The sequence below is a fragment of the Sinohyriopsis cumingii genome, chromosome 13 (assembly GCF_028554795.1).
Source record: "Sinohyriopsis cumingii isolate HCF-2022 chromosome 13, ASM2855479v2, whole genome shotgun sequence".
Classification (NCBI taxonomy): Eukaryota; Metazoa; Mollusca; class Bivalvia; order Unionida; family Unionidae; genus Sinohyriopsis; species Sinohyriopsis cumingii.
Window position 1 is genome coordinate 38,631,273 of NC_142973.1, and position 26,462 is coordinate 38,657,734.

The 26,462-nt window shown below is 36.3% G+C and overlaps 2 protein-coding genes across 8 annotated transcripts; one reads left to right on the top strand and one right to left on the bottom strand.

The window, feature by feature from the left end:
- LOC149785240 (uncharacterized) lies at nucleotides 1–8,151 on the bottom strand. 4 transcript variants are annotated; one of them, XM_089979080.1, is made up of 4 exons: nucleotides 8,016–8,139; nucleotides 6,194–6,281; nucleotides 3,274–3,641; nucleotides 1–407 (listed from the first exon to the last, which is right to left on the bottom strand). In XM_089979080.1, the coding sequence occupies exons 2-4, from the start codon at nucleotides 6,222–6,224 to the stop codon at nucleotides 72–74; spliced, it is 735 nt and encodes a 244-aa protein (XP_089835206.1). In that variant the 5' UTR covers nucleotides 6,225–6,281; nucleotides 8,016–8,139; the 3' UTR covers nucleotides 1–71. The 4 variants fall into 4 exon arrangements, with proteins under 4 accessions (XP_089835206.1, XP_089835209.1, XP_089835210.1 ...); XM_089979083.1 differs by lacking the exon at nucleotides 6,194–6,281 and having other exon boundaries at nucleotides 8,016–8,151; XM_089979084.1 differs by lacking the exons at nucleotides 6,194–6,281; nucleotides 8,016–8,139 and adding an exon at nucleotides 6,078–6,187.
- On the top strand, nucleotides 4,862–24,597 carry LOC149785241 (pyridoxal 5'-phosphate synthase subunit SNZERR-like). 4 transcript variants are annotated; one of them, XM_089979079.1, is made up of 9 exons: nucleotides 4,862–4,960; nucleotides 13,944–13,995; nucleotides 15,570–15,632; nucleotides 18,871–18,971; nucleotides 20,827–20,907; nucleotides 21,454–21,574; nucleotides 22,115–22,261; nucleotides 23,050–23,232; nucleotides 23,974–24,597. In XM_089979079.1, exons 2-9 carry the CDS (start codon nucleotides 13,974–13,976, stop codon nucleotides 24,264–24,266), a joined length of 1,011 nt encoding a protein of 336 aa, XP_089835205.1. In that variant the 5' UTR covers nucleotides 4,862–4,960; nucleotides 13,944–13,973; the 3' UTR covers nucleotides 24,267–24,597. The 4 variants fall into 4 exon arrangements, with proteins under 4 accessions (XP_089835205.1, XP_089835202.1, XP_089835203.1 ...); XM_089979076.1 differs by lacking the exon at nucleotides 4,862–4,960 and adding an exon at nucleotides 8,574–9,006; XM_089979077.1 differs by lacking the exon at nucleotides 4,862–4,960 and adding an exon at nucleotides 8,574–8,993.
- The last annotated feature ends 1,865 nt before the right edge of the window (nucleotides 24,598–26,462 follow it).

The following is a 26,462-nucleotide window of genomic DNA, read 5'->3' on the forward strand; positions in this document are numbered from 1 at the left end:
TGATGCTAGAATCCATTTATTCGTCCCATATTTTATAAATAACTTATGAAGCTAATTTATTCCATTTGAGATTATGAATTCTTAACTTTCTGAATCAATTGCAAAAAATACAAATGCCACGTGCAATCGTCTGTTAGTTCCGGGTGAAATGCTGTAGAAAAGACATTTCCTTGTTTGGCCGCCACAATAATATCTTTTTCCGCGTCATCCCTATGGAGTGTTGCTAAAACCTTCACCTCGGGGCTATATGTTTCTATGACAGCTGGCGCCCGTATGAAGACTCCGTGGAAGTTGTTTTTACCAGCAGTTACCGTAAGTTCTTCGTCAAGAAGAGATATGTCTGCCTCAAAACTCTGCATCTGTCGGCCAAAGAAGTTTCTGGAGACGTCAGTGTCCATGATACAGAGCTGAAGAAGAAAAAGAAAAAAAAACAATTTAATATCTCAAGATATATATTTTTCAAAGCATAAGCACATGAATCAAACTAACTTGGACTTTTTTCGATTAATGCGCTCAGGTGGCAGGGGACATTTTCGTAAATTGCTCTTGTCCCAATGTGGTCACTTTTCTAAAAGATTAAGAACATTATTATTTTTGCATAAAATATAATTTTATTTCATAACATTAATCTAGATAATGTCTAAATATGTGATATGTACAAAACGTTTGACAGAAATTATTTTGCACAAACTGTTTAAGGTGGCAGGGGACAGTTTCGTAAATTGGCCCCTGGCAAATTTCTTAACTTAAGGCTATGGTGTCACTATTTGAGCTATTATTGTGTAATAATTAAAGATATGCATATATTTGTGAATTTGGTCTTTACTGCGTGTGTTGTTATGAGGCATGTAAACCTCATGTAGTCAATGCAGAGTATGTAGCCAGGGAAATACCAACAGTCGGTTACGAAGCAGAGCTAGCCACTTCTAGCAGCCGACACGTTGGTTCAAGGCAAGTAGAATATCCCAAAAACTGCCTGGATGACAAGTATTTTGAAATGCACCAAGCTAATGAGCACATTGTGTTTTTCAAAACTGTCACCCAGGGTAATAGCTGGTGTTTGCACTGTGAGCATCACGTGATCTTAAAAACTGCCTTCAGACATGAAAAATGCATGCATATAAATTTTGGGGTGGGGTGCATCAACTTTTTATTATATGACTTTCCACTGACTTGTCAGGTCAAGAGAATGAAATTCTTATGTTTATATTATTATACCTGTCCAAAAATATGTACATTTTTGACCTCACTCATGTATTATATTTTTTTATGAATTTTTATATCAGGCAGGTGTATGCAACATCAAATGTGTGTATAAAAGAACCTGTCCCCTGCACCCTCAACTGCCGTCTCGGTCACCATTAAAGATGCGTATCTTACTCCATCATTTCAGTTGGGGTTGGGATGAGCGCATGGACCGCGCGGATTCAGTCAAACTTCCTTAATACAAACTCAATTAAAACAAATCTTATTTCCCCGCACAAAGCGAACCGCTCAGCATGAAAACCCGCTTGGTCGGCTAATCGCTACTTAAGTCATAAAAAGCTGTAAATAATTCAAAAGGGAATAGTGAACACTTATGGTGAACTTTTGTTCAAACAATTACCTCTGACTCACGCTTGCTAAATGAGAGAAGCATCTCATACGAAGTCTAAAACGCCCATAGAAATTAACTAAATTATGAACTTTTTTCTTCAATTTTGTAAGACTTGTATGAACTATTGAAAATTGGAGAGAAAATCATTAATCCATTTTAAATATGTCTGTACAAAATGTAAAACTCTAATCACAAAGAATTTCAGTTTTTATTCAGGTACCTATCGACAATTACCTAAATTTATATCACCAAGTACTGTAGATTATATCATGTATTTACAAGTTTAATTGTTTGCTCGTTTTGTTTTGCTTCAATCATTATTATAAACTAAACAGATTCATTAAAATTTTGATACTGCAGAGAAATTCTGCGAGCGATAAACTCATTATAGAGAAACTACCTGCATTTTTATGTCTAACGAAAGGAAAAGTTTGATTTGCTATATTTTGTATTTCTCCAAACGAATAGAACACTGTTCTATTTTCAAGTCATTAAACGTACACGACGCTCACTTCTAAACTTTTGTTCCCTACTACTGGACCATGCAACTCACTTTCAGCTCAACTTGCCCAACGATGCTGAGCGATGAAGGCTTCAGCGTTGTAGCCAAACATCCGTCCATAACCCATTGAAACCTAAACATGCTGAGAGAATTCGTTACAGCGAGACAAAGGTTATACAAAAAGTCGGATAAATTCCTGGGCAAAAAATTCGGAAAGGGAAATGCGCCCAGTCAGCAAGTCCAAGTAATTGGTTTCAAAATTCGACTGTCATAGATCTATAATTCTTTATATTTCTTTAGCACAAACGTCAGCTTTGTATTCCTCTAAACAGGTTTAACTAAATTAAAATTACGCATGATGCCTTAATACCAAGAGTGGGGTTGTATTAAATCTCATAATCACAGTCTTACTATACCATTGTAACAAATATTTAGACTAGACAGTATTGTATCATGTGACGCAAAACAAGCCTAAAAGTTATTATTTCATACCACCAGAGAATCGACGCCCCCTTGTTTGTTTTGACAATGTTTGAAAACAATGGTTAAACCAGTTTAGTTTTTAAAATTTATTTTAGAGTTGTTATTGCTTTTATAACTATTTGTAATTATAAGAATTTAACAACTTAATATACATGGCTAAATGAATCATGAAACTTAACAATCGAACTGATTTCTACTTAAGTGCTGCTAGCCTTGCAACCAGATAATTTTGTCGCATTAACAGATACTATATTTCTTTCCAGTAATTGCTTTTTATGTTATTTTGTTCTTTTTCGAACAGTTAGATCTCTTTATTATGCTTCTCTTCTCTATAAAAAAAGTCAATATTTATTGTTCTACGTGTCACTTGGTGTGTGTGTGTGTCTGTTATTGATTGTCCCTTACTGAAGACCTTGCTCTACGTTTAAAAGCTGGAAAACGTTTTTCCTCTAGTACATGTATGTATGTATGTATGTTTGTATGTTTGTTTGTATGTATGTATGTATAATGGCGGGAACATGAGTTTCAAAATCAAACAGGGCTATCATAAACCTCTCAAAATATTGAGTGTATATTTTATCAACAATAAATTCAATAGATCCAGTTTGCAGCATGAGGAGCAAGCGATTACTAAAATACTGATGAGACTGATAAAGCTTGTATCTCGGTTACGTGAAATGCAACAAATTACCGATGACTGGCCCCCCATCTTTTGATTTTCAGTTATCTTGGAGAGAAGAATCATCCCTGCGCATGTGCCCCATGTCACGTGATTTTTACTCTGTATCCAGTCTCTGAGAGGTTCGATCATTCCATTTCGCCGCAGAAACATACTAATAGTGGTGCTCTCCCCTCCTGGGATAATGACACCATCTAAATCCGGTTTAATATCTCTAAGGTGGCGGATTTCCATCACTTCAATATAGCTGTCTGGGCTGAAGGAGTCATGAGCTTTTTTAAGGGCAATCTGGTGTTCTAAAAACGCCCCCTGAACTGCAAGAATACCAATCTTGAATCCTTGTTTACCCTCGTTAAGTTGTCCCGACGCTGGCATCTCTTCTGGAGAATTAGAATCGAAAATTCCAAAAAATAATAATGTACTGAATGTCTAAGATAAATCCACAAAACAAAAGCAAAGACAAAGACTGAAACAAAACATGTACACTGTTTAAACCATGCAATTTTTTTAATAATAATAAAGTAATAAATATAATACCTACAACAGACGACCTTGCTTCGAAATACAACTTAAAGTGAAAATTTAAGATATGTAAATTATACGTGTCTAATTTCATTAATTAGATATAGAATAACTTTTCATGTATTCCCATATTAAATATATCTTCCTCTAAAATTGTTATTGTTGTTTTTATAGGATTTAACGCCATTTCTCAGCACAAGATAGGCTATACGTGGCGGCCAGTATAACTAGTGGAGGAAAAACCCTCGACCCACTAGAAGCTACTGGCAAGCTTTCTCACGTACCCACGTTAGCCGAGCCTTAGACTCGAATCCACGCAGACAGAGGTGAGATGGCAGTGATCTGGAACGGTGAGCGCTTTAGACCACTCGCCCCCCCCCCCCCATATTGCATACATCATCAAAAGAAGAGGGGTCCCGAGTGGCCGAGTGGTCCAAACCGCTCTCCGTTACGGATCACTACCATCTCACCTCTGTCTGCATGGGTTCGAGTCTAGGATTAGCCAATGTGGGCATGTGAGAAAGCTTCTCGGGGTCGGTGGTTGTTTCAGGGGTTTTTCCGGATTCTTACTCCACCATTAATACTGGCCGCCATGCATAGCCTATCGTGCTGAAAAATGGCGTTAAACCCAACAACAATTCAACTCAAAAGAAGAAATGTTCAATCAGCGATACAAACATTTAATCGAGTTCTTGACAGCAAGTTCTTGTGTATTCAAGCAACATATGGCATACATTATTAAATCTGTAAAATCAAGTAACACGTAACTAACATGTGGCATACATTATGACATATGGAATGGAACTCTGCCGAACCCACAAAATATGACTTGTTCCTTATTGTTATGCAAACGAGTTTCCCAGTACACAGTAAGATCTTGTCCGATAAATCAACCCCCAAATCTGTGTTGATACTGATGGACGATAAATGGGTATGACGTCACCTGTTCATTAAAATATGCAACTTAGCTACAAGTAAATCTTTCTGGAACAAACCTGCGTACACTTTAGACTCATACCGGTAATTACTAACAGCCACATCTAGCGCGAGATTCAAAATGTTCACAGGACAGAGGGTTGTGCTATTCCACGTGGATTAACAAGTCACCAAACACAATGTACATGTCACCAAAAGAACCCTTCAGCCGACGGTAGCTCCACAGCCGCAAGAAATACCGGTAAGTGTATAAAATGTACGCCGATGTGTGCCGCCAAAATCTGCTGCACATTTTTGCAGGTTTTAATGAATGAGATATCATCCCCTAAGCCGAAAATCGATATCATGACGAGTGAGGGGATAATTTATTGGCCTAAGTAAGATCATAAGTTGGGTTTGCTGAGTGGGCCAGAAAAGTGCATTATTGATAAATATTTCGTAAACCATGATGTTCCTATATTTCATCATCAAGATAAAAAATATAAATATCCACTTACTAGCATATGAATTCGGAGTGCATCTGTGATATTCATTTAACATTTAAGAAAACTCTTGGGGGCGGGAAGGGGGAATGGGCTAAAAGAAGAATTGTTAATCTGCAGAGGTGGTTGTAAACTGTTTCTACAAAACGTGTGTGTACAAGGTTCATGAATAAAATAGTCATGGCTATACTGTAAATACAATGAAAAACTCTGCAACTAATTTTAACTCACGAATATTTCAATTAGCCATTTTAATAATTTAAAATTGAAAATGAAGGTTCACTTAGAGTACCAAAAATGAGATCATTTCACGGATATTATCGTTATCACTCGTTATTATATAAAAAATATATATTAGAAAGGCGGGAAATAACTGATGTTTTTCTTAGTACTAATATTAGTCAACCAACCACTGGGAACTATATTTTGATATCCAACTGGAAAGGGTGATATCTGGCAGAGCTCTAAAGTTTCCAGTCCTTGTGTTACATGCTGTCAATGATTGAAGTTTCCAATCCCTGCGGGACATATTGTCCCTATCGGTCCCGGGTGGCTGAGTGGTCTATGGCACTCGCCTTTACGGATTACTGACATTTCACCTCTGTCCAAATGGGTTCGAGTCTCGGCTCAGCCAACGTGGGTATGCGAGAAAGCTTGCAGTAGCTTGCCGTGGGTCAGTAGTTCTTCCCCGTGTTTTCTTCCACCAGATATAATGGCCGCTATGTATAACCCATCATTTGCTACAATATGGCGTTACCCCCCCCCCCCCCATACAACAATACACAGTCCCTGATTGGAGTTTACAATATCCGAAGAATTTCTAACCCGTGTAATCTGCTGTTCTTGAATATATTATTCAATCCATGTAATACGTACTGCCCTGATTAGATAGATCATCGCTTCCTAAAATAAGATCATATACGACACTAGCATAATATGAGTAGCACAGCGTGTATTACGTTCAACAGACTGCCATGTACAAACAAACTCACCGTCTATGTTATCATTTATATTCGTTTGCATGAAATATCCACCAACTGAACTGCGTCAGATAAATGTTTTCGTGTCCTCAAAAAAGACCTGTAACAAAGCAATGCATAACAGTTTGTCACTATGTGGGAAGATGGACGTAATAATATAATTTTTAGCAAAGATAATGCGGATGGTAACAAACAGTTTTTACTATCCAATTAATGCGGATAGTTCCAACAAGTTGTTAAAATCATATTACGAGTGACAGCACATACTGATAAGCCCTGGCATGACAAAAGCAGATAACTTAACAACTTAACAAAAATCAGTCAAGATATGCTGATCAAACTGGTGAACATTTGATACTGTGCAATGAACAACATTTCTGGCATATATTCTTGCAGAAAAAAGTCCGTGGTATAGAGCTGTTTAGCGTATCATTCAATTATGCTAAAATCAAAAGTCAGAGAGAACGAAAAAATCCTCGATACTTGTGTGCAAACTGTTCATAAGGTGCAATAATTGTTCTTGTTGTTGTTGTTGTAGGGTTTAACGCCATTTTCCAGCATAAGATAGACTATACATGGCGGCCAGTATAACTGGTGGAGGAAGATCCTTGGAAAACCCAGGGAAGACCCACAAGAAGCTACTGGCAAGCTTTCTCGTGTACCCACGTTAGCCGAGCCTGAGACTCGAACCCACGCAGACAGAAGTAAGATCACAGTGATCCGGAATGGTGAGCGCTTTAGACTACTCGGCCACTCGGGGCACCTCTCGTGCAGTTAGTGTGACTAGACCTATCAATCCAAAACAGAAAACAACGTTGGAGGCGTGTCTGTGTGTGTGTGTGTGTGTGTGTGTGTGTGATTTGGATTTTTAACGTAGCTGTAACAATGTTTCAGTCATAAGTCACATGCTAATTATGGAATGTATACAGAATTTAACAGTAAAACAAAATACATTCGTTCTTTCAACGGTAAATAAAGCAGATTTCATGCTGCAGCGTCTGATAAACTGCGGCCTCACATTCATACAAGTTTATTCATAAAATTCATCTATACAGTGGAACATTTCGTTTTCTGTTGGGCTTTTTTAAAGGATGGACGGATGGAAAGTATAATAAAAGACTTAAAAAAAGATCAAATTATTTAATAAACTATACCAGCGAATCATATATATAATATGGCGAATAACAGTCCTTTCAAGTGCACTGGATCCAGCAAGAGAGTGATCGAACTCTTTGACTCTTAATGAGTCTTTTTCATAGGCAAATACAAAACATAGACAAGACAAACAAACAGAAAGAAAGAGTCGAAAGCGCTCAGGCTAGTTAGATACTAGTTTTGCACTGCTCGAGGTCAGTTTATTGCACTTATAAAGTCTTCACATGGAAACAAAAATCAACGCACTTAGCATATTTTAGTTAAAATTTGTGATAGTTAATATATAGTCTATTTGCTACAAAAGATTTTTCTAGCGTGCATCTTTCCCAATATTGTTTGCCGAGTGTGACGACCGGTGAAACATTTTACCGTACGGCCCTGTTTGTGGTATGTTGATATTAGCTAAATATTTCATGAACAAAACATAAAATCTTACAGAGAATGTAATACATGCACACACGCGTTTAGTATGGCTTAAAACCAACAAATCATAAATCAAGAGTATACAGGCTCAATGACATCAGATTTTACTGCCGTTCCCTTGAGATGCGGCTAACCGCGATATGTCCCAACTGCTTTGAGCATGAACATCTTGATTTCATGTCCCGTTCGTCGTATTAAAAAGACACAGGTGTAGATTTACAAACTTACGGTTCGATCACACATAATTATTACTAACCGTGACGTTATTATGCTGCCACTAATGCAAGGGTAACTTGATTTGACGCTGTGCTGTCACTCTATCAGACAAGGATATCTTGATTCGATCCTGTCCTATCCGTCCTCCCGTACATTCGCCCATCCCGAGAAGCTTTGGCAAGATGGCACAATAACCGCTCAACGTAGCAAAGTGAAATTTGGCATATTTGCTTAGATGACATAATTATATTTCGCTTTGGAGAGAGGGGCACATTTTGTCCATTTTTGGTCGCACGCACTTTTAAAACTTGCTGAACTTGCTAACATGATTAAGCAAATATCATTATATATATACATTTTAAACTTGGCATGCATGTTGATATGTATATGTATATGACCTGGTCAGGTTTTCGTGCAATATTTCATATTGTTTCTAATCTTTTATAATATTTTGGGGACTTTCGCTTTTCAGTCAGCACGTCTGCAGAGACAGCTTTGTTTTTTGTTGTTGCCACATATGACATGTTATAAATCTATCCGTATATGCCATGTTATAAACCTATCTGTGTATGCCATGTTATAAACCTATCTGTATATGCCATGTTGTAAATGTGCCTCGTGCTTGGACATCAAGATTAAACCTAATGTTTCCGTTTTAATTAGGATCTACATGACTCAGTGTGTGAGTGATCGTGACTAAACTACGGCAATCATTGTATCTACACTAAGCTGGTGTATAGATCTAGGTCTATATTAACGTTTGCACGGGATTGCGAATTTTGATGAGTCACGCTCTATCCTGGCCATCAGCGTGTCAGAAGCTAGTTGCATGTGTTAACACGAGGCAGATCAAGTCTACCACTGAACATCGACTTATTGTCTCTTACACTTCTAACTGGTTGTCTCTTACAATACTAACTACGGGTTTATACAAAGGACAGTATCACTGAACTATACATTTAACCTATTATAAATAGCAGCACGAGGCCTTTACAGCAGAACTTCGTCTTATATAAAGGTTTGTATACAAGGTAAGTGCTTTATGGAGTTACACGTGTTTTCATTAAGTTGGGTTTATTTTAAACTCTACACTTAAATGTAAAATGTACTGTCGGTAAAACAAGAAGTTTATTCATTAACTGAATTTCTGTCAGATTTTCACACTACGAAAACGTAGCATGCCATCGCAACCCATGATAATATAGAGTTAAAGCCTAACCCGTCCCACTCCCACCCCCATTACGGCTTCACCCAGTGGAGACTTATATGAAATTTTATACATTGTTTGCATTGATTCCGCACATGGATCTCCAATGGTGGCGCCGAGGGTTCGAGTCGCCAGGGAACAATATTCTTTAGTGCTGCCCCAACTATGCTACAAAGAACAGATTTTATGTCAGTTGTCAACCTCCCTCCTCACCTTCCGTTCCTAAATTTAATTTGTTGAGAACTGTCCCCGTTAAACTAACGTTTATATGAAATACTATGCAAATTTCAGCCTCAAAAACAAGGCTCCAGACGCACCCCCCCCCCCTTTGCATGTCGCGCGGGGGGACAATTGGCCCCTCCCAATGCCAATAGGATTTCAACCCCACCCCGAATATATTTTTCACACGTGGTAACCATATGGACAAGAAAAGTCAAGCTTAGTGAATTCTTTCAGCGGTTTGGAAGGCGATAAAGTACAATGGACGGAGGGACAGATAGTTTATTACCGTATCCCTCACGCTTGTAATGCTTGGGATAATAACCATTTCTCTCCGCTCTCGCGTGTTGAGTCACAGTAATATTAAACTGTCCACCAAGATAAAGGTGTATAAAGCAGTTGTGCTAACAAGCCTCCTATATGGATGTGAGACCTGGACAACATACAAGAAGCACATCAAGCAGCTTGAGCGCTTCCACACAAGAGCCCTGCGCTGGATTATGGGCGTCAAATGGCAAGACAGTGACAAACCTAAAAGTGCTGGATAGAGCAGGTTTAACCAGTATCGAAGCGATGGTCATGAGAGCCCAACTCCGGTGGACGGGTCATGTCATCCATATGGAGGAGTCTCGAACGCCACGTCATATTTTGTATGGAGCTCTATCTAGTGGACACAGAAAAATTGGTCGCCAGAAGAAAAGATTCAAAGACTCCATCAAGGAGAGCCTGACACGCTGCTCGATATCCGTGACAGACCTCGAGTCCTGCGCCGACGATAGATCTGGCTGGTGTACATCTGTTTGTAATGGGTGCAAAAACCCATGCTTCCAGTGCACACACTGCTCCATGACATGCGCATCTAGCATCGGACTCGTCAGCCACATGAAGACCTATCAGCGAAGAGCATCGCAGGATTGACTTCATCGAGCCGCGATGGTCAACCAATATTTTAACAATAACCATTTCAAAATCTGACATCATAACGATCAAGGAAATTAATGACTCACACACACCACTGTCATCATTATATTGATTCTTTGTTTTCTAGTTGTTGTTATTTACCCATATTCCTCTTGGTCGAGAACAGCGTGTCCTGACCTTGAATATTGATACAATTAACGGAATCAATGATTAAAATATGGATAGGTGTCCGTCTCATTATATGACATTACATTACAGAACGTCAGAAGCAAATACAAACTGGAGTAAACCTGGAATATACCAGCTTTGAATTTGTCTTGCCTGCAGACAGTGTTCACATTTAAATAATAGTGTTCGCGCTAATTACCCAAAAAGAAAGTCTTTTGGGATGTGTCAATTAACAGTACAGAATGGTTAATCACAGCAAGAATGTTTTCTACTTGAAACCTGAATTGTGAGCAGAAATCATAATGTGTCACAAACGGACTGTATCAGAACTACACCTTGGAGTAATTTGTTGGGTACTATTGTTTGTAATTATGCCCTAATAAACCTGTAAAGTGCAGTATAAAGGTAACTGAACAAGCATTTCATTGTACATGTGTGTGAAGATTGCAGAGCGACTTACGATACGAAGGAAGACGTGTTTGCAAAACCGTGCTCAATATCGGTCGTTGTTGTTTGACTTCAAAAGATTGAAGCTCACAGATTCAGATCTGAATTGGTTCGCAACATTTTTACCTACCAGTTATAAACTCGTCAATGAACTGATATTTACAAGTGTAACAGGTATTAATAGCTGTTAATTTTAAAAATTCTCACTGTTACTCGTACGTGTATGTATACATGTCATATGCTAAAATATGTCGCGACATTGTTCGGATACTTACACAATTAATTCAGCAGGTGATCCATATTCACGGGTTGCTACTTTTGTTGTTATTTTGGCTTATGCATGTACAGCACCTGGGGTGAGCGAGTTATATGTTCTTAATAAAAGCCACTGAATGTATTACTAAAGTGCTTAATCCACAGCTATCCTGGACAGTGTAGATGAATTTTTGTTTGTTTTTGTTTGCTGTAATCCACCCGGCAGGCCTACGTCTTTCTCTTTTTCCGTCTCTAAATAATAAAGATAATGGACCCACAACATTTTTCGTCGTTAATTTACTGGTATTAAAACCAATTACCCGTGACATTAGATTTTTTAGAAGGTGTGAATAGAATAATTTTCTTAATTGCTTTTCCGCCTTTGATGCAAACAAATCCTTGTTATCCCTACGTCAACATAGCCAAGCACGATTCTCAGCATGGTTGTACCTAAACTTTCTGATATAGGGCATACTAGGGCTCGGGTTGGGTGTCACCATGCAAGAGCTACCAGACCCAGAAGCATGTTTTATTAATATATCATTTTATTCACAGAAAATTTGTACCATTCGTATACTTTGCCACATGTAGCAAGGTGCATGGGCGTCCGTGGGAATTCTTCGGGATTGGAGAGTAGGGGCAAGTCACAATGGGGTGGGGGTGGTGTGGGGTGGCAAAGCTCATATTAAAGGGATACAGCTATATCTACCCTGCCCTCAACACCTGACGATTCCACTACCCTGCCCTCGACACCTCTTCTTGACATTACTCTTGATAGTATTTGCATGATGTTGAAGATGTATTTTCAGATCTAGACATTCACAAAATGGGGGTGGGGTGGACGACCTGGTGAGTCAACACTAGGCTAGTTAAGACACTCCTATATTATCGCGACACATATCAGATATATTTGAAAAATTGCTCCAAACATTTTCTGTAAATATTGCCCCGATTCACAAAAAGGGGACGCAATTATTGTTTCTTAGTATAAATCTATATCTCCTGATATGTGTGAATGAAATATTTGAAAACGTGTCTTCAAATGTTTTTGTATAATTGCCTTAAATTCAATAATCTAATTACTCAAACACAGAGTGGCCCCACCTCATCCTTGCCCAAGATTCAGCGTTATATCACTCGTGTGATTTTTTATTTATTACACCTTCTGCAAGCAGTCATTGAAGGTAAATGCATTTGAGTGGTATTTTGTCGTGTATGTTAGGCTGTTGACAACGCCTGGCACAAGGGTCTAAATTATAAACTAAGAAATATTAGAATTGGTGGTATATTATTTGGATGGTTTACAAATTATACCACTCAAACAGAACTCAAAGCTTTGTTATGGAAGGTTGCACTTAAGATCAACAACACGCCGGGACTGGTGTGCCTCAAGGCTCTCTACTTGGACCACTATTATTTTTACTATTATTTTTAATTTATATTAACAGTATTGCTAAAGATATTTGGTCCAATATAATACTGTTTGCTGATGGTACTTTGCTGTCAATTATCGCAATGGACCCAAATCTATTTTCTGATACTCTGAAGGAAGACCTGCTTAAAGTTAGTTTGTGGGTCTATCATTGAATGTAGATTTTAATCCGAAAACGGGATGAATGGCCATATCTAGAAAATCTCAAAAAGAGCAACAGCTGCCACTTTCAATGTTAGTTCTCACAATTATTTACGCTTTTCTCTGAATGAATTCCTATCTTGGCATTCATACATGTAGGATATGCTACAAAAAGCATGAAAAAAAAAGACCGACATATTTTACATATTACGAAGTTTAAAATTCAGACTTGATCGAAGGTCATTGGAACTTCTTTATTTCATCTATATAAGACCTCTTGGAGTACAGGGCTATTATTTGGGATAGATGAAGTCAGTTATGAAAGACATGAAAAAGTAAATACAAGCTGAAGCAGGAAAAATTGTGGGCCAACAAAATCTACTTTATATACGAGTACTTTGGAAGAAACAACATTGTAAAGACTTCAAACATAGCATGACTCTTGGATTACTGTTGATTTTGATTCCACTAAGTGTCCAGCGGGTCAGTAATATAAAATTTGTGATAGATCTAACCTCCAAACGCCTTTTATCAGGACTAACTTTATTGAAAGTTAATTTAACCAGATCCTGTTACTGAATGGAATCCTCGGCCTTTGGAGAACACGGTCAGCCAATCGTTATATTCATTTAAATTATCCATAAATAGGAATCTAGAAAAAGCCTCAGCCAATGACTGTGATATGCGCTTTTTTGTTTGATTCAATAATTCTGTTAGGTTGAAATTTGTTAAATGATCACGTTTTCAATTAATTGTTATAAACAACAATTGTTTATGCGGTAGACAAGAATTTGCAAAACATATTTCTCATGGTATCAGATATATTTAAAACAGGAACTATACGATACTTTACACTATACTAAAGATACACATGTTTTTTTATAATATCGGAAACACCTGCCCCCACTACCATGTTAGCACCCAACTTTGTTTTCTTGGATATAAGTATGTAACAATATGTTTTTGCAAACAATGTGTTTATTACTCTTACAATTTTATATGCACAATGTTCTTTGAATATATCAGTAGTCGTTATAAAATGTTAGCCTACGTGTTTATTGTCTTTCACTCATGTATTCCATATATATATATATATATATATATATATATATATATATATATATATATATATACTTAACTTCTTATATATATATATATATACTTAACTTCTTATATAGCTCCAAGGAGAAACCAGTCCAGCTAAGAACATGTCCGACACAGTTAAGAATGGTAAGTGCATATTTTAGAATCCACAACATTGGGAAGCGTGACAAAGCTGTCACTTTTTCCACCGACTGCTCCATCAACAGTTCGTGTTTTGCTTAGTTGCATATCTTTATTTCCTATACCTTTTGACAGATTCTCGTTATAATTGAAATGAAGCATTATTAAGCTAAGACAATTCATTCTACGAAAATGTGACCATGGGGTTAAGGTCACAGCCATAGCAAATTTGTTAGAGTTTTGGTTAAAGTTTTTCTTTTTGTATAATTCATAATGCTTTGATAGATTTTCCTTGGAATCAATCATTATGAAACAGACATGGTTGATGCTGTGACGAGCACACTTAATCTTTTGACTTATTGATCAACATCACACGTTCATAATTATGCTTGGACTGTAGGCTCACCATTTACGTCTTCTCTGACCCTACAACTTGGGAATGTAGGATAGTACCTATGCGACATTCCGCATGCACGCGTAAGAGGCGACTAAAGAAGGCAGGAACAGCGATGGCGAAGTGGTTAGCGTGCCGGCCTCAACTGACAGGGTGCAGGTTAGAATCCTACCTTCAGACCAGACCGGGTCGGTAACCATTGTGTATCCTTGGACAAGGCACTTTCCTCCAATTTCTGAGGACTAAATAACCAGCTTGTGTTGTTGTGTCATAAAGCAGCGACCAAATATAGCCCTCTTGTTTAACTCCTTATTGTTGCGATTCAAGTACTTTTCAAGCAAAGGTAAATGTCATAAACATGTTTAATGGTCATTCCAAGATTTCTTTTACCGCAGTAGAGGTATGCTATTTTCCGTAGACTCCTGATATTTCGTTGTGTGAAAATATTGGTTGTCTTATTCAAATGATACCTTTTATTTAAATCAATATTGTTATTGCATGATTTATATTAAGTCAAAACAACGAAATGTCACGATTCAGTAGAAAGCTGAAAATTCACGGATCGTAGTCTCCAACAAAGGAATAACAAAAGTAATTCTTTATATGTTTTGATTTTCGCTTTAATTGGTTACCAGTCTCCAACATGATTCGTGATTTGAAGATCAACATATCTACTCATACTAAGCTAAAACAGGTGTGGCAAAACTGTCCCACTGAAAAATGAGTTAGTCTTTATAAACTACAGATAATTTCTGTTCCTTCATATTGCTAGCTAACAATACTAGAAAAATTTCTTTTCTCAATTCTTTTCATTTTTCGCTCAGAATCTTCAGCATACTTTTCTTTTACTTACAAAACTTTCAGTTTTATTTTGTTAAACACTCGATGCACACAAATTTAGCATCATATTTCTATAAGCAACAAAAACTCAATCATAGCAGACAAATAAAATGCAGAAAAACTCCAAGCCTTAGCAAAACTTGATCATGTACAGATACAGAACTTAAAATGATATCACGGAGATTTGGGATTGTGTGTTTGTTATTGATACAGTAAAGTACTGAGATGAATCGATGACTATACGTAGACAAATACATGGCTAGACGACGATAGGCCCTCGCAGCAACATAATTACATCAAATTTTGTTGAGTAAGATACTATAAAGAACCTTTTATCTGTTTACAGGAAGTGTAGTTGAAGTCACAAACCTTTTACTTCCGAATGGAATGTTGACCAAAAGTCAAACAGGTGAGCTGATCATTATCTGTTTAATGTAAACGAAAAATCGCAACTCTTTCCCTTCTCGAAGGGTCCAATATATCTTTGCCAGAATGAGCTTTTTGTTTGAGCTGTTTTAGGCCCAAGATCCCATTACAAATGTCGCTCATGGCGAAGACATAATGGCGGAAAAACCTAATCCTGTTTCTTTGCAACAATTGTTTTCCCCATAATGCATCACAGTCAGTGTGTGTTTGTTTGTTTGTTTGTTTGTTTTTCCTTCTCCATAATGTGTCATGTCTGTTGTGTTTTTTTCTTCTTCACAATGCATTATTTCCAGTATGTGTTTGTTTTTTCATAATGCATTATATCCAATGTTTTTTTTTTCATAATGCATTAAACCCAATGTTTGTGTTTTCATAATGCATTATATTTACTTGTTTTTCATAATTCATTATATTTGCTTGTTTTTCATAATTCATTCGATCCAGTGTTTGTTTGCTTTATCATAATGCATTTTATCCAGTGTTTACTTTTCATAATGCATTATTTGATTATCAAAATGCATCGTGGCGCAAGTTCTTTTTATCGCAAAAAACAGTATGTATAAATCCATTGTCACGCCCCAATGTCGAGAATACATGAGCTGGCTCGGCAAAGATATCTGCTAGTCGTTCTATTGTTTCCATAAAAAATTATAAATAACTTTGGATATTTGCTGAATCTACCAACAAGTTTGATCAGACATAAGTATGACACTCCCTTAAGGTCAGATATGCGTACATTCTTTTAAAAATGTCCGTATTCTGGAGACAAGTTTCACTAAGCATCTAAAAATGTCTTCCTCAGATTGAGAGTTTTGAATATCTTTATTATTGCCTAGTTGGTAATATTTTTTATTTTTCACTGTAGTGGTCAGGGATTAAAACAGTTTGCAATCATTTTAAGTTCACTTAAAGATAGCCCTCATTATCTCTCAGGAAATTGTTTGGATGTCCTCAAATGTGACTAATTCTTCAACTTTGTTTTCAAGAATGAAACGGTGTGCTAAAGTTTGAAACCAACTAGTGATTTGTATCCTTTCCACTGTCTCTACCTCTGAAAAAAATATTGATGTTGTCTGAAGTATTATAAGCAAGATAATGTGAAATCTCAATCTGAGTGGAAACATATTTAAAATGTTAGTAAAACACGGGAGCTCAACTCTTTTCGAATTTTCACGTTGGCTACACCTGCATTCATTTGCATTATCCATGGCCAGCATCCATATTTGATGACTGTACTCGTCCATGCTGTGTTTGTAACCATGCTGTGTTTGTAACCATGCGGTGTTTTAACCTGTGTTGTAACTATGCTGTAATATAACCATGCTGAATTTTAACCATGCTGTGTTGTAACCATCGTGAAAGTCTTCTTATCGCTATGACCCATCAATAGAAGTCATGCCAAACACAGGGTTTTCATCAGATGTCTTGTCATCCTAAATAAGCATATGACGTGTAGTTGTTTCCAAGTGGTATTGATCTGACCTACAATTTAGTCGCCACAGCGTCCATCTTGAAAATCTTGTCACTATTTCTAAATGGACAGTTGTAAATTAACATGGGGTTTCCACCAAATATCTAGCCTGTTCTAATTGAAAAGGATGCCAGTCTGACCCTCAATGAGACCACCATATTGGCCATTTTGAAAATCTTGCTATTGCAACTTCTAGAATCTTGATGGATATTGATATAGAAATGTGGTTTTCACCAAAAGCCTTAAGCCGTTTCGCTCATCTGACATCCATCATCTTGAATGGATGATGATGATATCTGAATTTGGTATTCGCCAAAAGATTTAATTTTTAATGCCATCTAGTTGGTGCCAATCTCTGTCAAAAAATCTTTTTATTGTTTAGAAGTATCAGATCCGGTTTCAACATTCAGCAGTTAAAAAGAAGAAATTCCTGAAAATTCTTTTCGGACAGTAGAGCGGCTGTCAACCCTGGGGGACTCTTCTTTTCGGACAGTAGAGCGGCAGTCAACCATTCAGGGGACTCTTCTTAACCTGGATGACTCACACTACCCAATATATCCCAATAGAAGCAACCATACCGACTATAACTATAGGGTCTAACTGATAAATTTTGAGGACATTATTTGGAAATAAGCAAGATTTCTTCATATTATAGCCTAATGAACATGCTCTTCATGCTCCTATATTAATATTCCAATTGACGTGCTTTTGAAACGGAAATTTTGATTGAATGGAATGACCCATTGATTGCTTGATTGATTGATGGCTCAAATTATCATTTGTTTGTTTGACAAACGTATTCTTAGGATATCTATATCATATATTATTTTATAATATAGTTTTTAGTCATTCGGATTAATATTTATTTTTTAATTCTTTAATTCAGTGGCTGGCCTGTACTGTAGAGTACCTATATGTATGTTCTCCATTCATAAATCAAGGTTATTGCCAAGTTCATGTCAACAACTAATTTGGTCAAATTGTCACAAATTAGATGAATAGAGGTTATGTCAACATCACGTGCTATGGGGATTATATTTGTTCTGTAGAGATACCTTGCATGCCCTGATGGTGATTGTCTCAAAAATAAAAACAAATATTAGACCATGACTGTTTAATATTTTTTTACAATACAGAATAATTCAAATACATGGAATCTTTTTTAGTGATTTAGAAATGTTGATTTGATTCACATATAGTGATTATATAAATGGATATAAGTTTAGCATTCTCATTCTTCAGTTATAGTCCAGTCTTGTATGAATTGGAAAACAAGTTTGATATATTTATAACTTGTTTGTTATAATGGCAGAGCAGAAAATCATTTATTCTAAAGAGACAGTACATTGCTGAATTATTGTGAAAATATTCAAGGACTTGAATTTTTAATACTTTCATAAGAATACCATGAAACATTCAAGGACATTCAAGGATTTTAGTGATATTCAACTTTCATTGGATTCACCCTGAAGTAAAACTTTCAGATATTAGAACATTTATTCTCTGTAGTGCTAGCACATCAGCACATTTGAACCTTCATTTAAAATGATTCTGGACTGTTTCTGGAAATCGGTAGTTCATTTAGGAAAATTGTATAATACTGTTAAGTTATTTTAAATTCTATCACTTTCATTGTTATATTTTAGGGAAATAAATTTATATTTTAGAAAATTGAATGTTTGTTGTGTTTGACTCTGCCTTGTTACATAGTTTAAGCCCCTAGGATGTAAAAGTCTGCATTTACTTTCAGGCACTTTCAAGGTGAAGGCAGGGCTTGCTCAAATGGCAAAAGGTGGTATCATTATGGATGTGACCACGCCAGAAGAAGCGAGGATAGCTGAAGAAGCAGGGGTAAATGAAATACATTTTTCTGTTTATTCTTTTCTTTCTTTATGTTGATTGATATCTGAAATATCAATTTTGTATCAAAAAGATGCCTCAAGGAGAGGGTTCACAAAGATGCATCCAGAAGATATACAAATAATCTTGTGATCATTGTACTGAGAAAAAATGTTTATGGTAGAAGTTGTATACATAAATAATAAATGAATTAACAAAATATATTTAGAAAATTCTTTGTCATTTCGATCAGTAATTACCAACCAAACAATCAGCCACCAAACTACTTACTTACCTGCAAGTAAATGTTCTAATCACATTAACATTAATAATAATAATAATAATAATAATAATTTTTTTCAAGAGGGTAACACTGTTATTGGGACAAACAATAATCTCCCTAGATTTGGACTGCAAAACAAAAGAGAAAAAAAAGAGAAAAAGAAAAGAATTCATCAAATATTCTTGGATTAGCTGGTTTTGGAATGGTGCTTAACGGCAAAGCAAGAAGGGTAGGTTATTTAGTGCCAAGACAATTATATTAATGTGCCATGCTGAAAGACACCATGGTAGCTGACCAAAGCTGGTTTGTTGATAGTATACAAACCTGCAACCTTTCTTCAAGAGTCTGGCATGCTAACAACTGAACTATTGTGGCACTCAAATTAGCTGGAAGAGAATCCCATACTAACATTATTGAAAACTGAAGACTTTTTTAAAAATTCAGATTTTGCCCTTGGGAGAAAAAGATCATTGTTGATGTCCAGTGATTTGGAGTCATAATGTGGAATCAGTATTCTTTGTAAAGTTTTTATTTAGGTATTCAGGAGTAATGTTATGCATATATTTGAACACATAAATAAGTTTGTCGTACATAATTCTATTTTTGACAGTGAACTAGTATAATTCTTCATTTTAAACAACTGCTGGGATGATTCACATGCATTTTGAAATCCAGCTTACTGGCCTCTTTGTAGTTTGGGAACTTTTTTAATTTGGATGCATTGCACTAAATAGTACAAGTATAGTCTGTCAGAGATAAAGCCAATATAGGACAATTATGTTGCTTTGATAGAAAGGTAGGCCATAATTCTACCTACCAAGATAAGGCAGGGCAAAATACTTAATAAATTTTGTATATCATGGGACCATGATAAAGCTTTACCAATACAAAATCCTAAAAGGTTTTCATGGCTTGCATAATCTAAATTAACTTCATTAGGTGATACATTTGGTTTGGCAGCATTGATTTTTGACACTGAACCAGTTACACCGCTCTGGTGGCCAAGTGGTTTGAGCATCCTCCTCGGAAGCATAAGGTCGTGGGTTCGAACCCCAGCTGAGTCGTACAAAGACTTACAAAAAATGGTACCAACAGTTGTCTCTTTATGCACTCATCATTAAGAGGTTAGTGTTAGGAATGGTTGGCCTGGTGTCAGGATAATGTGACTGGGTGGGACATCATGCTACATGTCTGTGTCATGATGCCCCAGTGCTAGACATCACTATAAACTGCCACACTGCAGGCATCATAGCAATATGACTGAAAAATTGTTAAAGCTGCATTAAAAATCCTAATCTCTCACACACACACACACACACACATTGAACCAGTTAACATTGCTTTTGATTTCTTCAGTTTTAATTCTTTTATTACTAGTCAGACATCAATCAGACACATTCCTCATGTCATATTTCTCGAGACATCATTTAGATGTCACAAAATATGACACCTGTTAGTCTACCTTCATTCAGATAGTTAGGGCAGTAATACAGGAGTGATGTGGCCAAAATCTGAATTATGTGTTGGTTAAAGCAAATGCTTTTTGAAAAAAAATGTTCTGTCTTAATATTTTAATATTGTTAGGCATGTGCTGTCATGGCCCTTGAGAGAGTTCCCGCAGACATACGTCGAGAAGGTGGAGTTGCCCGAATGACAGATCCACAGGTAAGACATTATTTTTCACAGATTCCAAAGAAGAATGTATGCCTTCGAGGTCGTAATTCAATTCAATCTCATAATTTATAATCGTGTGTCAAAAGATTTCATAACATGATCAATGGGATTATGCAATCAATATTCTTATGCTCACCAAACCAATGTCCATCTTCAGTATGTACTCGCTTATACATCAGATCCAATTGCAAAGAACAAAGATCCTGATTTGCAGGAGCATGATGCTCCTACAGATCAATGTCCATGATGTCTGTTCCACTGATTAGTCTTAACAAACTGCATAGACCCATATCTGCTGGTGCATTATGCGATGGTAGATCTGGGTCTGTGCAGTTGATCTGACTTAAAAAGTGAATATAAATGGGTACATAACTTTCTGTGTGCAGTTTTCCTTAGTTGATCATCCTTCGTGGACATAGTTTTTTAATTTTTAGAAATTTACCCTTAAAAAACTTAATTACATATTCAGTATATTTCTAGTTTTGGTATCCAGTTAGTATTACTAGTGGTTTTTTTTTCTTCAAATTTGCATTTCAGAAAATTAAGGATATCATAAAAACAGTTACAATACCCGTGATGGCAAAGGCAAGGATTGGTCATTTTGCAGAAGCCCAGATTTTGCAAGCACTTGGTGTGGACATGATTGATGAATCAGAAGGTGAGAAGCACATTTGAGTAGTCATCTGCAACTATTTTTGGGTACAAGTTCAATTATCTGATTGGATGGAAAAATTTTAAAGATAAAATATAGGGTCGGGACACTCCAGGAGGTTTAAAACATCATTTTCTCTCTGGCCGTGCCAGTGATTCGACATTTGAATAGGTACCTGATTGGTCTGATTGTTTTGATAGAAACACCTAGCCTTACAGCCATAGATGTTAAACTGGTCGGTTTAAAAGCCCTGTCTTTAAGCAAAGACTTCAGTAAATCTAGAAAATGATGATTGGAATTTGAGAGACCTGTTCATTGAAATAGATCTTAAAGTCACTAGATTGCTATTCCTTTTAGACATATGATATGTATGTTACGGTTGAAATTAAGAGCAATGTTTAAAATATTTGTACAGTAATAGCTGAAATCTTTATTTTCATGTGTGCTTATTAATGTTACATACACGTTTTCGAGAAAAGAAGCTGGTTGTATCATTATCATGCTATTATATGACCACACATTCAAGGGCTGTGCCTCTCTATTCAGTGCTCACCCCAGCAGACGAAGAAAACCATATTAATAAACATGCCTTCCAAGTTCCCTTTGTATGTGGAGCACGTGACCTAGGAGAAGCACTACGCAGAATCTCAGAAGGAGCTGCAATGATTCGAACCAAAGGAGAAGCCGGAACAGGTATTGCTGTTTGCTTCTCCTGATCTTTGGTAATGGGATTTTTTTAAAGACTAATGCCGACAGCATTGTGATACTTCTGTCATTTGCTCTTTAGGAAAAAGACCTAAAGATTTATTGTCATAGGCGTTGGTAGTTATCACACATGTTAAACACAGTCTAAGCGCAGTCTCAATTTGTAGTTCAACCCACAATACATTATTTGTATATTTTTTTTTTTAGTATTCTTGTTTTTAGTGTTGCTGATATTGTGCCAGATAATATCTCTAAGACACCTGTTGTTTAAACTGAGTAATAGATTGAAATTAAATAAATAGTTAGATGAAAACTGGTGAGATATATTTACTATTAGAAAGAATGGTGTGTTTGTGCTACCATCAGCGCTGGGATAAACAATTGGGCATGCTAAATTAGATAACCAAATTAAATTTTCATACAACAGGAAGAAAACATTAATGCAAGACTTTTATGCGAATGCTGTTTGAAAAACGATTTTCCATTGCTCTTTGACATGCTCAAAAGTGTAAAGAGAAATTGTTGGGCTGTACTACCGTCATTACCAGACATTTCATATAATTATTTAATTTTTCTGAAAAAAAATCTAAGTCATTTTTCACGTGCTATTTCCTGGGTTATTGGTAAGGTATTACCCTTTCAAAACAAGCAAATTTCAATAATAAAATATTATATTACATAAAGAACAAACATTTATTTTGATTTGAATTTGTCCATGTGCCGGTAAATGAAGTCGCAAACAATAAAAGAAGTTGCCTATTTTCTGTCCTATCTAGGTGATGTCGCTGAAGCAGTTAGGCATGCCCGGACAATCAACAAACAAATTAAGATGGCCCAGGCGATGGATTCAACAGAAATCTATAACTATGCTAAGGAACTTCGTGTGTCTGTTGATCTCCTCCAGAAAACAGCAGAACTAGGGAGGCTCCCAGTTGTCAATTTTGCTGCTGGAGGAATAGGTATTGTTTCTATCTCTCTTATTTTTGTCTTTATTTAAAGATGAATTGTGTAACCCAAGAATCAATGTATAGAATCATTTGCTATAATATGAATTGTAGCTGTAAAGTATTGACCTGATATGTACATGTATAAGACAAAGTAAGTTTAAATAAAGAGACGCTGGACCTTTCCATCTTCAGATAGAACTAGAACTCGATGTTTTCGGTTATACAATCTAAGTTTTATATGAAGGGTGGACATATTTTTTCTCTGAGAGATGCTCAGTGTGAAGCTGTCATTGTTCATCGTAAAATAACCCTGTGGAGAACAATGGCATTGCAGTTGTCAAAAATAATAAGATGCATTAAAAGCAATAAAAGATAATGTTTTGTTTTGTTTTTCCCTGATCATGATTAAAACGCTTCAAGGTTTGAGGTATGATGTGTATAGAATTCTAGATCACAGTTACCTGAATCAAATGAATCTGACGATAGTTTAAATGTCAGCTGATTTCAAAAGAACATTAAACCTTGTAAGACTTTTAGAAGGGAATACATGTGACACCTCACTATCTATGATTTATCTCAGATGCACTGTCTAAATGGGGCCAAATATTTTAAGAAAGGAGCCCCCAACCTAGGAACATCACTGAATAAATCTAAATGCCGCCATGTTGTTTGCTTCTACTGTATTTGGTTTTCTTTTTACATCACATAATATTTATAAGGCTGAAACATGACCACAATTTTTTCCACTTATAGCCACTCCTGCAGATGTCTCCCTCATGATGCAACTGGGTGTTGATGGTGTTTTTGTCGGATCTGGAATCTTCAAGAGCGCCAATCCTTCCGCACGTGCATTGGCCATGGCGCAAGCCGTTACACATTACAAAGACCCGAAAATTCTGGCTGACTTGAGTAGTGGTCTTGGCGAAGCAATGTTTGGCATTCCGCATGATAAGACAACGAAAAATGAGCTGATCATTAAGGGAGATAAATCTAGTATCTGGAATGCAACTCTTGGCAGTCCACATAAAATGGGACATGCGTCATAGTTATCAACACGTTTATTATATTTTGATATCCCTTTATTGTATACAATAACATCCAGTTGAAGGAATGGGATAAAACTAAGTATTATATTCTTCAATATGAATGCAAGTCAATTGTCAACAAATGTAAATTAAACAGAAAATTTGTAATAAAAATCAACATTTTGCAAGATGTACTTTCGCTAATGCTAGAATCATTTATACTGATTTAAGACCCACTTATTAGTAGTCATTTTTTATCCTCAAGAATTTAAATTTTTCTGATAAAGTTAATAAGAAGACGTTGACTATAACATACCACATAAAAAGTCCAAATAAAGCAAAAATAGCAAAATGTTTTGTTCAATGCTCGATTCTTGATCATAATATGGTTTGTTATCTACAAAAAAACATGTCATTTGCACCATGCATGTTAATATCCATGATCATGGAGGGAAAATCTAAAAAGATTTTGGATTTTAAGTCCAATGTCCATGAACCACTACTGGTACATTGCATGTTCATTAATGAGTTTAAGTCTAACAGATTGGTTCTTAAGTTTTTAATTGTTATGACGAGAGTAACAGTTTCAAAATTTGTAACATGAAACATTCAAGCAAAGTTCAAAGAGTCAAAAACCTGTTTTGTTTTTAAAATCAAGTATGAAACTATTATGGTCATGGAACTTTTGAATTTTTCTTAACCTCCATTATGTTGTTGTTGTTGTTGTTGTGGGGTTTAACGCCATTTTTCAGCACACGATAGGCTATACATGGCGGCTAGTATTAATGGTGGAGGAAGAACCCGGAAAACCCCGGAAAGAACCACCGACCCACGAGAAGCTACTGGCAAGCTTTCTCACATGCCCACATTGGCTGAATCTTAGACTCGAACCGCCGCAGACAGAGATGAGATGGCAGTGATCCGTAACGAAGAGCGCTTTAGACCACTCGGCCACTCGGGGCCCCCCTCCATTCTGTAGTTTGATTCTAAATGTAAAATTACACAAATGAGCCATGGGTCATATGTTTTGAATCTCAAGCCAAAATATGTAATTTTGACAAAAGTTAGAGAGAAGGATGACCATGAATATATATTTAAAAAAAAAGAACAAACTTTGCATCTTGTGTACGAAGTTGCATGTAAAATCAAAGAGCTTGTGACCTTTTGTTAAAATCTAATTTTGATACTGAAAAGAATTTAGATTTGAAACGTTTTCATACTAGAGTTTGAGACCATGAACACAGACTAAATTCAAGGTTTCTCGACTAATAGTTTTGCCGTACAAATATTAAAACCCTTTCTGCAGGAGACTGGTTACAAACTTGTTAACTACAAACTTGTCACTATTTCTGACTCATAAGTATCGCTTAAGTCTTGCTATTAAGTATCATCAATAAAGTAAGTATCGTTAACTACATGTGATGATTACATTGTTACATGTAACATAATATGAAGAAATAAAGATGAGAAGAATACCAACAATAAAAGTTCCTGGGAGGCCAATGTCCGTGCACTGATGTATTCTTGTTTTGACTCTATAGTCTTAAAGTAAGTAACAGAAAAGAGCGAATACCAACAAGTTTTGTAAAATTCAACAAATAATTTATTTCTTTGGAATACAAAGTGAACATTTTAAAAGAACTTATAGTATTGTGAATTAAATCCCAAAGAGTCCAAAAGTAAAGTAGTAATCCAAATTAATTCCAATGGTGAATGTGCTGATGTGCCAGTACATCTCTCCCCCACTCTGTAACCTTTACTGGCTACCCGTTCAAGAATCAAACACAAAATCTGTTCACTATGCTACATTTCAGCGACTGGGTCCCGTCCAATATATATCTGACCTCACCAATGTGTATGCCCCATCTATAAACTTGCGCTCCTCTTCCGACACAAACATTATTATTGTTCCCATTGTTAAAAAGTCATACGGACAACATTCTTTTGCATGCGAGGGTACAAATAAGCGGAACAAATTGTCCTTAGATACAAGGACACTGTGATCTCATTCAAGAATGCTCTTAGAACTTGGTATTTCATAGTAAAAGGATCACTATGATCAATACCTCTTGTTTGAGCAAAACTGACTTCCTGACCAGTAAATGTGTCAGCTAAAGAATAATTTCCTGATCAACTTCATTCTCAAAAACTCTTTTTGCCATAGCTCGAGTAACTGCACAAGCAAGGTAAAAATCAAAGATTTCATTTTCAGTATGA